Source organism: Polychytrium aggregatum (genome assembly GCF_025602895.1).
Source record: "Polychytrium aggregatum strain JEL109 chromosome Unknown BJ171scaffold_5, whole genome shotgun sequence".
Taxonomy (NCBI): domain Eukaryota; kingdom Fungi; phylum Chytridiomycota; class Chytridiomycetes; order Polychytriales; genus Polychytrium; species Polychytrium aggregatum.
The window spans coordinates 917,562-934,030 of record NW_026516207.1 but is presented as its reverse complement, the minus strand read 5'-3'; the positions used below and the strand labels follow the sequence as shown (position 1 = coordinate 934,030).

General features: G+C 55.8%; 3 protein-coding genes across 3 annotated transcripts; 1 reads left to right on the top strand and 2 right to left on the bottom strand.

The window, feature by feature from the left end:
- Window positions 1-120: 120 nt before the first annotated feature.
- Window positions 121-4,854, bottom strand: BJ171DRAFT_438635 (RHD3/Sey1). Its single transcript, XM_053108003.1, has 14 exons — window positions 4,583-4,854; window positions 4,293-4,370; window positions 4,101-4,186; window positions 3,600-3,872; window positions 3,288-3,406; window positions 2,814-3,109; window positions 2,434-2,594; window positions 2,207-2,297; window positions 1,979-2,103; window positions 1,738-1,876; window positions 1,417-1,643; window positions 1,226-1,303; window positions 846-1,080; window positions 121-739 (listed from the first exon to the last, which is right to left on the bottom strand). The coding sequence occupies exons 1-14, from the start codon at window positions 4,794-4,796 to the stop codon at window positions 387-389; spliced, it is 2,475 nt and encodes an 824-aa protein (XP_052970410.1). The 5' UTR covers window positions 4,797-4,854; the 3' UTR covers window positions 121-386.
- Window positions 4,855-5,088: 234 nt separating this feature from the next.
- BJ171DRAFT_238377 (catabolite repressor protein) lies at window positions 5,089-8,301 on the top strand. Its single transcript, XM_053106610.1, has 10 exons — window positions 5,089-5,504; window positions 5,740-6,107; window positions 6,285-6,329; window positions 6,446-6,486; window positions 6,597-6,668; window positions 6,771-6,859; window positions 7,088-7,172; window positions 7,276-7,555; window positions 7,723-7,827; window positions 7,959-8,301. Exons 1-10 carry the CDS (start codon window positions 5,174-5,176, stop codon window positions 8,088-8,090), a joined length of 1,548 nt encoding a protein of 515 aa, XP_052970409.1. The 5' UTR covers window positions 5,089-5,173; the 3' UTR covers window positions 8,091-8,301.
- Window positions 8,302-8,512: 211 nt separating this feature from the next.
- BJ171DRAFT_596108 (uncharacterized protein) lies at window positions 8,513-15,581 on the bottom strand (the record flags this gene model as incomplete). The annotated part of the gene is made up of 17 exons (XM_053114653.1): window positions 8,513-8,924; window positions 9,321-9,481; window positions 9,606-10,009; window positions 10,180-10,780; window positions 11,002-11,231; window positions 11,372-11,760; window positions 11,883-12,166; window positions 12,325-12,549; window positions 12,754-12,793; window positions 12,929-13,002; window positions 13,108-13,820; window positions 14,000-14,414; window positions 14,533-14,571; window positions 14,676-14,818; window positions 14,975-15,090; window positions 15,326-15,389; window positions 15,539-15,581. 17 exons carry the CDS (start codon window positions 15,579-15,581, stop codon window positions 8,513-8,515), a joined length of 4,353 nt encoding a protein of 1,450 aa, XP_052970408.1.
- Window positions 15,582-16,469: the final 888 nt, after the last annotated feature.

Below are 16,469 nucleotides of genomic sequence, written 5' to 3'. Positions count from 1 at the left end.
GGCTCATAGTGACTCAGGGCGGTGTGTTGTGGCTCTGAACCCATGGTTATGGATACGATCTGCACGTATTCGGGCACCTGGCCCAGCAGCATTCCGTGCCTCGACCCGGAACGCCTCCTATTCTGTTCGGACAAGCGGGTTGTATTTACCATATCTCCTTAGACACCGGACGGCCAAGGCGGATCAAAAACAAAAACAAACAACATCAACCAACCAAATCGCAGGAGCATCGCTCGCTGACCAGACCAAGGCGCATATGGAGCAGTAGGAGGAATCCATCGACACGCTCGGGCGTCATCTCGTCTTCTCAGTCCGATGGGAAAGTACTCGAACGACGAACCAAGTGCAGGAGGACCAACCCAGAGGGGCAGATGCAGCTCGGTGCCTCAGATGTGAACTTCGGGGTGCTCATCCGAGTCCTCGTCCGTCAGGGGCTTGAACAGACCAGAGGACTTCTTGGTCGGAGTCTGCAGCTCATACTCCGATGCATCGCTGATGCGGGTGTGGTACCGAGGCGGAGGCGACGATGGAGTGGCGACGGCAGGAGCGGTGGCGTTGCGGGCCGGCGTCATGAGGGTCTGAACGGTGTTGACAAGGCCGCGAGTATCGCTGAGATCAGACAAATGCACACCGTGCTCCTCGAGCTTGTCGGTGACTTGGTGGCCAACATCCTTGACAACATTGCCCATGATCTTCAGCACGACGCCGCTCATGCCGAGATACCAAGTGAGATAGGACGCTGCATCGTGGCGTCGGAAAGTGAGAATGTGGCACCCAGGTGCTATGCATCAAAGGCATTCTGCAGCCACGCAACACGACCACCATATACCGCGCAGACACCTTACCTCCAATCAGCAGTGCAGTGACCGTGAAAAAGATGGGGCTCCGCAAAATGGCAATGAACTCGTTCCATCCAAGGATGATCGTCAGGACCACAAACCAGGTCGGGATCGAGGTCGTTTGGGAGACAATCGAGCGCTTGGCTTCGACGACCAGGGCATCGACAAGTGCTTGCAGCCGGCTGACCAAATCGATCTTTCGGCGGCTAGACAGCAGCTTGAGGCTATCGCCACTGAAGGACTGTGGCACCGACGGATGGAGGTCGATGGAAGACGGTATCAGATACCGACCGCATCAGCCACCACTGCGATATCGTAAGGATGTCCAACGAGCGTGCCAAGCGAGTGCACCAAACGAACGAGCCCAGCGCGTGTGCCGACTATACCTCGGATTCAATGATTTCATTGTCAATTTCGGCCACGGGAAAGTCGACGACGGCGTATAGACTGAATAGCGACTCCGCCTGGTGGAATCAGCGATTGTGCAGAGAAAATTCATCGTCAGCTCGGTGTCATATTGTCGCGTATGTGCCTGGATTGCGACAGACTCCCCAGACTTGCACAACGCACTGCGTACATTGTCTTTGGCGGCTTTGCACACGCTTTGAATGTCATCCAGCGGCGTCCAGATGCGCGGCTGGCCCTGGTCGTCGTAGCGGAACTTTTTCTCAAAGCGGGTTCTGGCCCTGTTGAGGATCAGGTCATCGGTAGTTTCCAACTTGATCGTTCGCAGCAGGATCTCGTAGACTTGGACCTTGAGCTTGTTCACAAAGCCCTGGATTTCCTCCGAGGTGCAATCGAATCCTGCAGTTTCCACCGCAAAGTCAGCGCCCAAACACAGGCAAGCTGCCAGGGTACAGTGCGTACACGGGCACGGGATCTGTGACTGTGTCCGTACCGGAATATTTCTCTTGGAGGATGTCTGCCTGGCTCTCCAGCAGGTTTCTGAACTTGGTGAACAGCTTGCGCCACATGTCCGGAGCCGATTCGTCAAAGATCTCGGCAACTTGGTCAGAGAGCTCCTCGCTGATCTTTTTCTGTTGTTCCAAGCATTGTGATGGTCAGGGCGCAGCCAACTCGGGTCCAGCACGATATTCGCTGTAGATACAGACAGGAGAGCAGTATCCGTACATACGCACCTCCATGCTGTGCTGGATGGCTGCCATAGCCTCCAGCTTCTTCTGCGAAACCAGGCTGCCAAGCTCTTCCTTGAATTGGTTGACATACTCATCGGTGCTCCATTCGAGACCAGACACCGTGACGTCTGTGGTTGCAGTTGAAGCATATGGATGAGAATGATGCAGAGCCAGAGCAGGCTATACGCGCGACATCCTTGGCCACAGATGTAGATTGGCGCTGTGACTCACCTCTCAGAGTTTTCATAAAGAAGACCTCGGCGGCATCGCGCGCTTGGGTGAGCTTAGCGACAAAGCTGCCTGTCTCGCCCTTGGCTCGCTCCTACAACCATACAAAGATCAGACAGGACGACTCAGATCGCGAACACACGACATTCACTGCTGATAATTTCAGATGCAGAGACGCAGCATATTCGTGCACTGGACATTCCGTTCGAGTGCTGCCTGATGAAACGTACGCCCAGCGAGGTCGTAAAGACGGAGAGGGCTTTCTTGTGGGCATTCCGAAGCTGCTGGACAAAGAACGACTCGATGATGCTGTGGATGCGCTTGATGAAATCTGCGCGCTTTGCGCTGTACACCTCGCGGTCGTAGCGAGAGGCGTCATGGTCGAAGGTTTCTTTGAGTCCATATGGGGATTGTTTGAGTCACGTTTGCAGCAGTGATGCATGCCAATGCAGCAGTTGCGTTGTATTTGATGTTTGCCGCAGAAGGAATCCCGATCCGAAATCGAGGCGGTGGTTTCGAAAAGGCCATTAGCCATTGGGCAGGTCGGGCAGTGATCCAAGAGTCGCATTGACGAGCACGTTGCACCCTGTGATTGCGCCCGGCTGCTTACCAAGAGAGCCCTCGACCTTGCCCTCGACTTCTCGGCCCAGACCTTCAACAACTTTGCCGCTTTCGAGATCGGTCTTGAACTTGGCGATCTGGCTCGTGAATTGGTTGAAGCAAGCTCGGCCAATCTCATCGCACCGATACTGGGCAAGGAGCTGTCGCTGCGACGGAAGATCGAGGTCCTTGTTGCTGAGGATCGTCGACCAGATGGAGCGAGCAAACTCCGGGAAGCCGTCGGCGGGGATGTGCTTGTGATACCGTGGATGGAACACATACTGTGGATTTGACTTGTCGATGAATCTAGGACGGGCAATTGCCGGCAGAACCAACACAGCCAGCCCTGGTCAGATTGGAGCGGCGACAGGCTTCGTCGGAGGCGACTGGGTACTCATATCGCGACCGAGGACGACTTTCCAGCGAAAATGCGGCGCTGTGGACGACTAGATCCGAGGTAGCAAGATGCGCAATGGGGTCCTACCGTTGCTGCAGAGCGTGTGCCTCCTTGTCGAAATCGGCAGCGCGGTGTCGCTTGTGCGGAAGGCCGACAAACTCAAAGTCGAAGAATTCTTCGATCGTCGAGTTTTCTTTGCCAGGGGGCTGGGCCGAATCGAGGGTCGTGAGCGGCAGGCCAAGACTCGCAGATCCAGTGCGAACTTCTATCGCAGCAGTTGTGCGCCACCGCAGAATACGCTCGCTGGACGACCTGCTCCTCGGCCAGCCTGTATTTCCTGACGGAGAGGGCCGAATCCCGGCTATTGCAACAAAGACACGATGACAACGCTGCCCATACCTTGTTGAGTCCAGCCCAGGCTCGGTTCAGATTGCCCTTGAGGGTCTCCGAGAGGGTCTCCATGGGGGTTTCGCCGTCAAAGTCGCGAATAACAAACAGAAGGAGGGTCTTGGGGGACCCCTTGGACTGGAACAGCTGCAAATTGACCTCGAAGACGATCTTGAGCAGCGCCATGTTGGCGCCGTTGTAGAGCGCCACCACGTTTTCCCACATGTTCACCAAGAGAACCTCCGAGATCGCAAGCGAGAACAGGGCCGATTTGCGCTCAAAGTCCTGGAGACAGCGTCGTGGAACAGAATGAGTGACGAGCGGAAGATGGTTGACCATGCCGCGCCAAGGGCAGATCACGCCAGCACAGCATGTCCTGCACAGGCACGATGAGCAAGCATAAGCCTGATCCGCCCGGAGCTATGCGGATCAAATGCATGCCCGAAACAGACGAGGATCGGGAAAAGGAGAGTGGGCTCGGCCGAGGGATATGGAGACGCATCTTAATCTTACCTGGTCCTCCCAGCGGGCATCGCCGTCAGTTCCCTCAACGTCCATGACGAGGACGTTGGACTGCTCGGCTCGGCTCATCCAGATACCTGCGAGTTGCAGAGTGATGGACGTCAGCAGCGCGCGGTAAGCGTGCATCACCGCGAGCAATGGCATGCCGGGCGTATGCAGACGAAACTGGCTCGTGTGGCTCGCCTTTGGTCGTCTGGGAGCGCCGCAGCTTAGCGTTCATGACATCAAAGTTGGTTCCAAACACTTGGTTGAGAAGGGTGCCTACATCGAGAAACATCCGAACCATGGAAGAATTGGGTATGTGAGCGATCGGAAATGTGGCTCTGATGGGCGCAGGAAGCTGGTGGTTCATCCGGAAAGCGAGCGGAGGCGCTTTGGTCTGGTCGCCCGGATCACGAACCAAGGCGACCCCACAGGCAATCGGCAAGGGTACCGCGAGCGCTTGAGCATGCAGGCATTGAACCTCTGCTTACTTTTGCCCGAGTTCTGCGAGCCCAGCACCGCCATGATGTGGTAGTCGAAGCCGGCATCTTTGAGCTTCCAGTTGGAGGAAAGGTGGCTGGCGAGCTGGTCGTTGAACTGCTGATCCTCCTTGATGATCTGCAGCCTGGGGTCGTCCTCCGGCAGTTCCGGAGAGAGTGCGCTGTCGTCCAAGTCTCTGTTATCGATGTCCGGAACCGTAGCCATCGGTGCTGTTTGGCGGGGCCAGGGGATTCAGCGCACAGGAGCGGTGTGGGGGAAGACGAGAGCGGGTGCTGGGCGATGAGCCCATTTTCGGCTGGACGACCTGCGCGGCTGGAATGGCTCGAGCCGGCGAGCCCGGCTCCATGTCCAGGGGTCGCCGAGAAGGCGCCGAGAAGGGCCGAGGAGGGGGCGAGGAGGCGCGAGAACTAACGAGGACAGCGCTCTCGCCGAGAAGGTCGTTCTCGCCAGAGACGACGACACCAACGAAGGCGTCGGCTGTTCTGCATCCATCACAACCACAACCACAACCACCACAACCACCAACCGCCGCATCCACCACCATCGCAGCCTGGTCCTTGTCGCCCTCCCCCTAAAGCACCATGGCATCCAGCTCGCCCTCCGGCTCCTCGTCCGCTCTGCAGTACAGCCGCTCGGTCTCGGATGCCTCGCTGAATTCGGCCGGCCAGGTGACCCCGCCCCAGGATATCCTCACGTCGTTTGCGACTCCCGAAGGCACTTACCATCTGCGGGATCAAATCAAGGTCAACCTCCAGCCCATCTTCCAGGTCGGCAGCACGGCGACGCTTATCTCTGTCAAGTCGGTCGATACGCATTCTCCCTCTGCGTCGACCCCTGTCGACCCTCCGGACTTTGAGAGCGCGCCGGCCAAATTCGTTGAGCTACCGCTGCAGACCGACGGCCCACAAGCAGGTAGCGTTCCCAAGTACCCCATGCACACTCGTCGGATAATCTGGCATATGCCCGTCCGATACCAGAGATGGATTTGTTGATCGCTGCCATCTTTATCAGTCTCTGCCATCTTTATCAGTCGCTAATCTGGGCTGTGGATCTTCTCCTCTCCTGCCAATGCTGCCCTGGGTGTTCTGCCTCCATTCGGTTCTTCGCGATGTGTGTGGAATGCTGCCTCCATGCCGTGCCCAAGCAGACAAATCCAAGTTTGGTTTCATGTCGGCAAAGCCCAATCCAAAAAAGACCAAGCCGACGTCCAACAAGACCGTCGCCAATTTCATCAGCAAGATCCTGGTACACGACCAGCTCGCCCGGATCCTTACCTCGCGCCCAGCCGACGTCACCTACCTCTTTTACAACATCGGACGGTCGCTTCTATGGATGGACTATATGCGCCAGCCCAAGGACCCGCTGTCAATGATCGAGTTCAAGGATGCCTTCATCACCTGTCACGACATCAATCCGCTGACCCGAGATACCATGGACGTTGTGATGGGATTCAACACAGGCGACGTGATGTCGTATCTGCCGCTTTCGGGAAAAACGACGCACATCAATCGGCAGGTGGGCAAACAGAATCGATGAGCATACCGGACACCCTTTGGTTTCTTATCATAAATGCGCCATCACGATCCGATTGCACTTGTGCCCTCGGTTGAAGATCAAAATGGCCAAACTGCGGGAACCCCCGATACTGCTCTGTCCATAACCGCTAACAATCGGACTGTCGCTGCCTGTCAGGGGTGCATCAACAAGAGCAGCGTCTTGACCATCCAGTGGCTTCCGGTATGCACCTCCAACATGCGTCCCCCCAGAGTCGATATATTTCCGCGCAACACTTTCGTTCATGAACATGTCGTGCGTTGCATGGTAGCGCCTGACATTCTCGTATCCGCCGATAGGGATCCGAAACCCGGTTTGTTGCCGGATACGCCGACGGCAGGTACGAATCGGTCGTTCACTCAAATATAGCTGCTTTCCAATTCGTCGATACGAAATGAGCCGCCTGGGCATATTGCTGATGTTGGAGTACTTTATCGCTTCGACCCACAGCCTGATCTTCTATGACAAGGACAAGGACGAGCAGCCATTTATTGGGGTGATGCCGCCCATCGATCCCGAGGGGTATGTAGTATCTTGCTTGATGCGGCCTAATACGGACGGACTGGACGAGGCTCACATGGAGCTCGTGGAAAGTTCCATGATGCTGATGGCTCAAACTATCAGATTCACCGTCATCAAGTCGTACCACGAACGCGAATCCTCAGTACCGAACCCGCAAGGCTGGTGGCAAATCAGCCAGAGCGCCGTTACAGGTACATCTTGCCGACCGACCGATCTCTCAGCCGATCAAGCGCCTGTGCTTGTGCTTGAGTCAGGAATTGGAAACTCTGCAATCAATCCACTCTCTCGCTGCGCAGTGATACAACGATACAGTGCTCAATTGCTGCGTTGCTCGCTGTAGATCGTCACCATGCACTAGCAAGAGATCCTCACTGACCCGCGGATTTCTCTTCAACACATCTGGCTTGCCTCTTTTGCAGCGATATCGTTCTCCCCGGACACGCAGCATATAGCGGTGGTGACGGCCGATGGCAAGCTCAAAGTTATCGATTTTAAAGGAGAGAGGTACAGAATCACCCACACCGTTTGATCGTGACCAACAAGTGCCCAAGCGACTGTCTCGACGGCCTTGCCACTTCACTTACAAATGCACTGCCTCGACTCGCAGAATCTGCGACTGCTATCCGTCCTACTTTGGCGGCTTCACATGTGTGTGCTGGTCACCCGACGGCAAGTTCATCGTGACCGGAGGACAAGACGACTTTATCACAATCTGGAACTTTCGCGGCCGGATCGTTGCGCGCTGCCAAGGCCATTCGTCATGGGTGACCAGCGTTGCGTTCGATCCGTATCGATGCAGTGACCGGAGCTATCGCTTTGGCAGCGTTGGCGAGGACGCCAAGCTCTGTTTATGGGACTTTTCCGTGTCGTCGCTGCATCGGCCAAGGGTAAGCCAACGCCAAAGGACGTGGCGGGTGTGCTGAGACGACATTCTACTCGATGGACTGAGGAGCAGTACACCTTGAGGGTCACAGAACAACGGTTACCCGATGCTGTCGCGCACTGGCTTACACCTTGCCTTGGTGCTATTTACAATCCGCTGCGCCGCTACCAGACTCACCACACGCTCATGCGCCGCTTGCCAACTGAAACTGAAAGGAAATGCAACGTCCACGAGCTGGCCTCGCGCCGAGATGTATCTGTGATCGAGCCGTTCTTTGTAAGCATGCAGCCACTGTCATGCCCAGAGAGGAGCCGCAGTTTGATCGCTGTATTCTGGCCGCTGGATACTGAGCTCCGACATTTTCTGTCATCATGTCTTCTCTAATCTTCTCGTCCATGATACTGCAGTCGATTGCCATCCACCTTGACCCGATCAAGTCAATCAACTTTCGCGAGGATGGCATCATCACCGCAGATCGAGCGGGCCGCGTCCGCCTGTGGAAGCGGCCGACTCCAGAAGCTGCCCCGCAAGCAGACTAGGGGACGCTCGCTTTCTTGGCATCACCAGCCGTCAACAGAATGCCACTCGGCCCATGAATGTTCGATACTGGACCCGATGTCCTCCAGGCTTAGCGCGCGCAACCTCGTTACGAGCCCGCTTTCCCATACCCATATCAGCCATCTGTCCATATCCCACCGACACCAATACCACCTATATACGATCGACTCATGGGTACGGACTGTCGTTCACCTTCATCCCTGGAGATTACCCAAGCCAAGTTGTTCGGCCATGTCGTTCTATTCAATGTCAGCTATGGGGGGGGGTGCATGGATAATGCGTTCAATCGACACCCTGAGCTTTGAGCTGTGGCTCGTGCAAAATGAAACGGACCACTCGGCTCGGAGGTCGGTGGTCGCTGCTTTGTCTGAGAATCATATGCGTCCTGACACAGTCGGCGTGATCACTGGTCAGACTCTGACCCGCTCTCGACCTCGAGGGGGCTGATTTGGTCAACGGGGCTGGTCTTGGTTTCGCTGATGCGGCGGAACGACAGCGTCTTCTGGACCTTGTGTGTCCGTGCTGTATCCTCGAACGGCGAGTGCTCGGCTGTGATATCGGGTCTGGGGGTGCTTGGCTCCCCTATGACAGCGACCCGATCTACACCTTCCCATATCTCGTCGGGGGGCCGGGCAGCTGAGGCATCTTCGTGGATGTGGTGGTGGATGGTCTCATGCGACTCTAGTGACGCTGAGCGTATGACACCGATGCCGCCTTGGCCTTTACCCTTGAGGCTGGCGTCCACTTCGGGTTCCGGCTTACTGATCTCGAGTCTCGATCGACTGTCGTAGCCGGACTCCTCGAGATCCAAAAACCTGGCGATTCGAGGCATTCGTCCAAGCGCTGTTCGCGGCAACATCAACTGGCGTTCCGGCCAGCCCCATAGGCGAAAACATAGCCGTCCAGAGAAAGTTGATGTTAGCGGCATATCCGTATGCGCAGTGTACATAGCAAGGATACTCGATTGTGCGGGGTGCATAGCAGCGAGACTCGATTGTACAGCGCACATAACAAGAATACTCGGTTGTACCCACCAGCATTTTTCTGTGGGGAATTATGAAATGAATATCAGTGAACGAAGCCCGCCGTCAATATAAAAGTACTCGCATACACTTCCAGCGGAGCCTCGAAAAGTCAAAGACATCGCTTGTAGCGATCGTGCTCCTGCCCGGCGACCGCCCATCTCCTCGACAACCAGCCCTGAAACTCACCTAGCCCGTTTCGAGCTGTTCTCGAGATCGCGCAGATATACTGGCAGCAGGTACAGGACCAGCATCAGGAAAATGAAGGCACAGATGGCAATAATGCAGATGCAGATTGTGTGGACAGCCTGGATGAGAGGAAGTGCGTCGTTTGCAAGGATATCGACGCTCTACACCCAGCCAATGCACAGCGGTTAGTTCAAGGCTCGCAGCCAGAAAGCGTCTGGCTCGGTCAGCTGCGAGATGGAGGAAGGCTCGAAATCTGTCACTACTGCATTGCATTTTCGTGCTCACCAGATTGAGGTTGTCCAGGAGGATCGCCCCTGGCCCGACCATCACATCTCTCAGATTCAAGTACGACTGCGGAAGGTCTTCCGAGACGCCGTTGGATCTAGATGCCTCCGAGGCCACCAACTTGCCCAGCGACACCATCTTTTCGATCAGATAGTCGGAGGATCCGCATTGGTCAGCGGGACCCAGACACTGGAACTGATACTCGACTTGATCCAGAGCACTGAGTCTGCCTTTGACCCCAAGCAAGCCGGGGTTCAGCGTGACATTCCCGGACTTGAACCCAGCATTGGTCCAGTAAAGTGTGTCGGCGGCGGCTCGGAGTTCATTGCGGAACCACTCGGGCCGGGCAAGGGTGGTGTCATTGCGCATGAGCTCCTGTGAGAGCGCCAGGATTCGCCAGACCCCTGTGAAGCAGCCAGTGGGATGTGGAGCTAGTTTGTTAGACAAGCTCGTTTACTGCACAGAGCCGAACACTGCCTGTCTGAAGCGGATGGGCCAGTCGAGCGACAAGTCGAATGGAGCAGACCACCGGTCAGTGGATACAGCGACCCCGAGTTGAACAGAGACCACTCACATGCACGCCTGGCTCCGGCTTGCTCGACCTCAATCGTCCGCTCTACGAGGGTGTTGTTGGTAACCCACAGCCAGCAGAGTGCAAAGGTTGAGCAAACGAGCATCAGCGTCAGCGACACCGCGTAGAGGATGGTAACCTTTCTCAGTTTTGGGGAACTGGCCCGGACCCGATCCCGGTTCGTGGCAATTTCCTTTGTCTTTGTTTGGCGAGTCAGCACATTCTCGGAGCTGGGTGCGCTGTGAGGATGATCACTGGGAGTGTTCAAGTCATGGGGCACCCGATCCCCCAGCGGGGCTGGCTTGTCTTTCGATGCGCCCGACTTGGCACCCTCGACTTTTAACGGAGACGGCGACTGCGTAGTCTGCTCCTCGGCAGCACCGACGTCCGATTTCTTGGAATCAATCCGATCCAGCAGCTCCGAAACGTGCCTGACCGGGATGTCGAAAAACAGCTCGACCGACTCGGAAAAGTCGTTGCGTACTTTGATGTAGGACGGAATGTAGAGCAGCAGGGCCAGACCCAAGGGAAGCACCACGCATGTGGTTGCAAATACCGCAAACATGATCATTCGCATGGAGTCATTGGTGCTCATGAGCGCAGCCTACAAGTTGAGGCAAGTGCACAAAGGGCGAAAGCAGTGTGCTGCTAGTGAGCGCGAGCAACATACTCTGCATATCGCCCAGGCGTTGGCTTCGGCTGGGAGCGGCCCTACTCTGTGCACAGATTGGAATGCAGTCGCTGGGATAGATGGCTGGCATCTTGCCACTTAGGCAGCATGTCCAATATCTTCCGTAATAGGGCTCATCCGCATCGAAAACATACCTGGTAGGCAGAAACAGTATCGAGTATACCCGTGAAGCCGCTGCCCACACCATTGTCGATGACGAAAATCCACGACGTCTCATTCTCGAGCGGCAGGACGCCTGTCGTGTTAACATCGATCAAGCACGAGATATACTCGGGCATAATATGCGCCATGTCCCAGTACATGGTGGTATTTTCGATCGCTCCGGAGCTGCTGTGACCATAGATCTGGATGCTGTACGAGGGATCTATATTTGGGTTCGGGACAGACCGGCGTTGAGCCCCGGATGTGCAAGTTAGCATCCTGATTCAGATTCCTGTTTGTGCTTCCGGTGTCAGTCACTTTGGCGTGCATCTGTACCCGCCAGGCCAAGGGAATGATACGTACCGTTCCAGGCGTCAACCACGGTGCTCGATGTGAGCAAATTGTCGGTGTAGAACGCCGTGAACGAAGCCTGAATCTGCGATGCAACCAGAGCGACGTTCTGTTTCGCCACAGAAACGGTGTCTGGGACGCTGCTTGGATGGCTGTAAGCCCACTCAAGCTCGCGGACATAGTAGACGGCAAACTGCGACAGGCTGCGGATCTTCATGCCCGTCAGGAACATGGACTGCTGTGCCTGGACATTGTCGATCAAGTACGCAGGGCCGGCGCTGAATAAAACGATAATGCAGATGAACATGGTTGCGGTGGAGGTAAAAATTGAGATTTTGAGTCCTCGCTGAACTTTGGCCACCAGCTGATCAATCCTGGTGGTTTGAGCCTTGGAATCAAACCTGAGCACACCCAGGCGTTCGTGGATGCATGTGCAAAGGGAAGTGTGAGCCATGTCTGCGATTGCGATCCTCCGAGCCACATCGGCGTTGTTCTCACTGGAGCCGGTACTCAAACCACGTACGCATGTCCGAGAAAATCAAAGTCCTGGCGCTCGTGCAATCCAATCTGGGGCAAACTTGACTGACTAGTCCGGCCGCTGCCCGTCGATGCAAGCTCAAATTCAGCAGCCGAGGTCGAGCCCGCAAGCTTTTTGGATTTGTTGCGTTTCTTTGACGACGATGCTTCAATAAAGTCGGCCTGCTGGTCGGCACGCTGAGCCATTTCAGTGTCATTCGAGACAACTCGAAGAAAATTGGCGTATGATCGGACGATCTTGGACGACTGGGGGAAGGCACCCATGAGTTTCTGGAGAGCCACGCCAACGGTGCCGTTAGTTGCTACGTTTGCTTCATCACCACAACGGCGACTCTCCTATCCTTCGGGATGGGGCTGCAGGACGGGCGATGGTGGTTGCGCTTGGTCGCGATGGTCAGTCATGAATTGCTGAAAGCGCATGCTCTCACCAGATAGTACGATCGAGCCAGGGTCTCATGGTTCTCGACACGATCGGCGATCTGGAGAAGCAGCAGATAGTTGCGATTCTGGCGGGCGACGTTTTTCCAAAACAAGACAGCATGCTTGACTGCGTCCTTCTCATGTTCCTTGGCTGCGGTAAAGTCGTGTCGGTACTGGACAGCTTGAACGACATCGGTGATGCCCTCCTCCTCTATAAGAGCGGCTTGATCGAACTAGGATTCAAGACGGTGGTCAGATCCATCGCTAATAAATCGGCCTTTCTTTCTGTACTCTGCCGAGCCCCCCGCTGTGCCGGCACAAAGGCGGTGGCAGTGAGCAGCGAGCAGCGAGGCATCTATCTAGAGCGACAGGTGGGGCACATAACCCACCTCCCTGGTTGTGTCAGGAATTTGAGTGGCGAGGGGGGGGGAGTTTACAATCTCGGTTATTTCCTCGCGCGTTGGAAAGTCGTATGAACTGACCAATGCAGCCAGAGAAGCATGCAAAACATTTCAAGGCAGTGCAGATCAACCCTGATGAAGACAGCTGCTCTCCGCGTCGAATCAATGAGGAGGCCAGTTGCACGAGACCTCGAGTGCAACACAAACTCACCATTTTTTGAACAAAAAGTAAAGGCTGTATCGCGAGTCAATCTTGGGTCGCATCAAAAGGGTCTCTTTGGCGATCTGGGGCACGACTGTGGTCAGGAAATGGATGCGGATCCTGCGGCCCAGATGCGCAACCCAGCTGCTCCAAATCACGCCCTCCACTAAGCAGGCACGACCACTGACCTCCTTGGCCTGGTAAGTTGGCGGGGTCCTGACAAAGTTGCTCACGTCATGACCTTCGAACGTTAGGAACAGCGCGACCCTCGTCTGTAGCCACGAGCTATTTTCAAACTTGCGGGTGCCCGCCATCAGCAAGGCAAAGGCCATGGATTTCCACTGCTGTGGATCACTGGTGGCCTGCCAGCCGGGGTACATGGACGCAATCCAGTTGCGGCACCTTAGCCAGGCCCAAAACCAGTGGCGAGACTCCTCCGAGCCATACACTGGACACTTTGGCAGCTGGGCCTCCTTGGTTTGTGGTATCCCAGTCGAGGGCTTGTCCGCAGAGGGAGCGAACTTGGCTTGTTTGCCATCCAGATCGGCCTCGATGTCCCGATCGAGACTCAAATCAGAGAGGTCTGCGTCCACCTTGCGATAGACGAGTGCCAGGAGGGTTCGCAGAGCAAGGTCGAGCTCACATGGGGTCCAGTACGAGCGGACGACCTTGCGGAGCTCGTGTGCGCATATCTGCTTCTCATCCATCATGTCGGCTAGATGGGGCATCAACCTATCGAGCTTGCGAGGCAGCAAGTGGTAGAGCCGGTATCGCAGCAGAGCTACCCCTATGGCACCAAAGACGGGAAGGAGCGCGATGACAATGTAGATTCCACCTCCCCACACTTCGGCGGCCTGCCATGCCACCAAGAGGGAAGCTGTTGCGGCGAATGTCTGGAAGGCTTGGCGACAGAGTGCATCCGCGAACCGAGTCAGAGAATGTCGTTACAGAGCGGCAAACAAGACCGAGAAAGTTGGAAGAAGACACACCAGAGGACCCAGCCGAAACAGCACACACGACTATTTACTGGCACTTCCAAAGGTGCGCAGGATAAACAGCCATGGCTGTCTAAAAACTTACCCACGACAAACGCCTTGGCTTGGTTGCTCACGAGCGAGAAGTACGGTGGGTAGTAGAGCGTGAGCAGCAGGATGGACGTGTTGGCGAGCCAGAGCACCACAGCTGCCCAGCTGCCTTTGAGGACCGAGAAGGCAATCGAGATCATGGTGCGCAAGAGCAGCTCGGTAAAGTCGATCCGCGGGGCGTTTCGAGCGCCCAGCCTCCTGGAAGGGTTGCTTTCGGCCGAGAACACCAGGCCGGTCATCGCCAGCAGCGGAACGAGGAACAAAATCAAACAAATAATCGAGAGCACCAGCACAAAGAGATTGTAGGCACTGAGGACGTTGAAAGTAGCCGCAATGTCGGGGCTCATAAAGTACGATGAGGAGTAGAACGCCCAGTCGACGATCAGTGAGGTGGGCCGCAGCAGATGCTCCTGCAAGGCCGCGAGAATACGAGTCAACCCAAGTCCGAGTGTAGAGTCGGAGTGGTTACGGTGCAATCGAGAAACCATCAATCCTTTGCCAGAGTCCCACCCGGACTGGAGATCTCACCATGATGGGGAAGAACAGCAGCGTCGAGAGACCGCCGATCTGGAAAGAAGCTCGCTGGTGTGAGCGTGACTTGGGTATATGGCCGCGACATCGCTTTGCCAGGATCCAGACGATAGGAAAGAGTCGCACGCCTGCACTGATACCTGGTAACGAGTCACCGTGAGGATCTTTTGCGACGAGATTCCGGCTGGCTGCCGAATCTGAGCCAAGAGAATGACCACATTGGCGACGAACCAGACCGGCAACGCGACGCAGATCCAATAGAACACAAGACTTTCGAATGGCACTGGAAAAAACATCGGACGACGATTAGCGGGCGGTGAGATGGTGCAGGCATCCAAATACACATTCCGTCGACACTCTGTGGTAGCATGCCACAGCGTTGATGAACCCTGACAAGCTCATGGGTCCGATCGAGTCTGGGTGCTGGCCGAACACTTACAAAGCGTGTAGTAGAAAACATTCTGGGTCGTTGGGTTGTTCCAAGGGCTACTCGATGGCACCGAGGAATAGCAGCCCGCATGAGTCGCTGCAAGCGCAAACGCAAGTTCAACGGGTCTAGCGACAAACCGACGCGATGCTCAGAGCGCCTACATTTCAGGATGAAAGCAATAGCTGCCCAAAAGATGTGCCAAAGGCATCGTCAGCCAAAGTTCGTCTGATGGAGATGCATTTGGACGGCGACGCAAGAAACCAGAGGCACAGTCCGCTGCTGCCGTCGTCCGGGCCGATGCGGCAGCCCACACCGCCGCATCAACCCAAGGAGTACCTCCCGACCGTAACCCGAGCCTACCCGAGGTTCTGGACGGCATCAAAGACAAAGCCGAGACCAAGTAGGGTCTCGATAACTCTGTTGTCTGCATACCAAGCCACGGAGTGAGAAGATCCGAATCAGTCAATGTCGGCAATTGGCAAGCAACCACTTCGCCCTCATTGTCGCTCGATTTTCCCGCATCAACATGAGCCGCATTTGGAACATCTCAGAACACGGACAAATCATACACACCTGTTGTGAGGAGAAACACAAGATTGAAGGCCGTATTCTCCATGGCTGCCGAAGCAGGGCGGATGTTTAGAATGCAAAAGACTGGCTGTCGAGAGCTAGAGGAGGAAATGCAAGTGCAGGCTGCGTCCGCAGTGGGGTGCGGCTCAAAGCCCGGTGTTCCTTTTGTAGTTTTGAATATCCCCCCCCCCAGCTTACTGATTTGGCCCAATCCGCTCCTGTAAATTGGAGGGAGAGGATCGCAGTGGATCGCTCTGATTGCGCACTAGGCGCCACTGGGAGACGGGGGAAGCCTCGGTAGTCCGCCTATTGATCCGGTGGAAAGGGAACACAGCGATGTGATGACGGTCCTGCTGACGACTCGGGCGCTGTCGACAGTGTCTCAATCCACCCAGGGACGACGTCATGTGTTGGCGAACAGATCTAGTGCTAGACTTGCAACAACGCTAACGTCATCAGCCCTGGGCGACAATCGATTTGATCGGCACAAACATCCGATGAATCATTCCAGCACTGCGAGGCATTGGATCTGCGCCGCCGAGGATGAATCAAGGACACCCGAGCGATGTTCAGGTCCGCTCGGCTCGTCTGCAAAGGTTACTGCAATGAGTGCCAGCCCGCCAATGGAGCTGCTGCCGCGATCCCCGCCAATGTGCAGGGAGAATCTCACCAAGGCAGACAGTGCGTCGAGCACAATGGCTCGGCTGATGCTGTCAGCTGTGAGTGCGAGTTTGTGAGGCGGAGCTCGCTGTTGGCTCTTCACCCATTTGATCGCCTTGTGGAGGGAGTGCATCGGGATGATCGCACGGATCGTGAGAATACCCTGTTTTGAGTCAGGGCAGTCGTTTGTTCCGGGTCGTCCACCGTGGCAACGAGTATGCTCAAGGTACCTGTACGTGTCTATTCACAACTCCGAAGGCTGTCGCCAACATCC

What these genes read in the sequence shown, in the direction of transcription:
- BJ171DRAFT_238377 (XM_053106610.1), top strand. Translation starts at nt 5,174, where the DNA reads ATGGCATCCAGCTCGCCCTCCGGCTCCTCGTCCGCTCTGCAGTACAGC. An exon ending in CAGCCAGAGCGCCGTTACAG is followed by an intron (nt 6,860 to 7,087) that starts GTACATCTTGCC and finishes CCTCTTTTGCAG; the next exon opens with CGATATCGTTCTCCCCGGAC. An exon ending in CGTCGCTGCATCGGCCAAGG is followed by an intron (nt 7,556 to 7,722) that starts GTAAGCCAACGC and finishes CGCCGCTACCAG; the next exon opens with ACTCACCACACGCTCATGCG.
- BJ171DRAFT_438635 (XM_053108003.1), bottom strand. Translation starts at nt 4,796, where the DNA reads ATGGCTACGGTTCCGGACATCGATAACAGAGACTTGGACGACAGCGCA. An exon ending in GCGCTCCCAGACGACCAAAG is followed by an intron (nt 4,187 to 4,292) that starts GCGAGCCACACG and finishes TGCAACTCGCAG; the next exon opens with GTATCTGGATGAGCCGAGCC. An exon ending in GCACACGCTCTGCAGCAACG is followed by an intron (nt 3,110 to 3,287) that starts GTAGGACCCCAT and finishes TGCCCGTCCTAG; the next exon opens with ATTCATCGACAAGTCAAATC.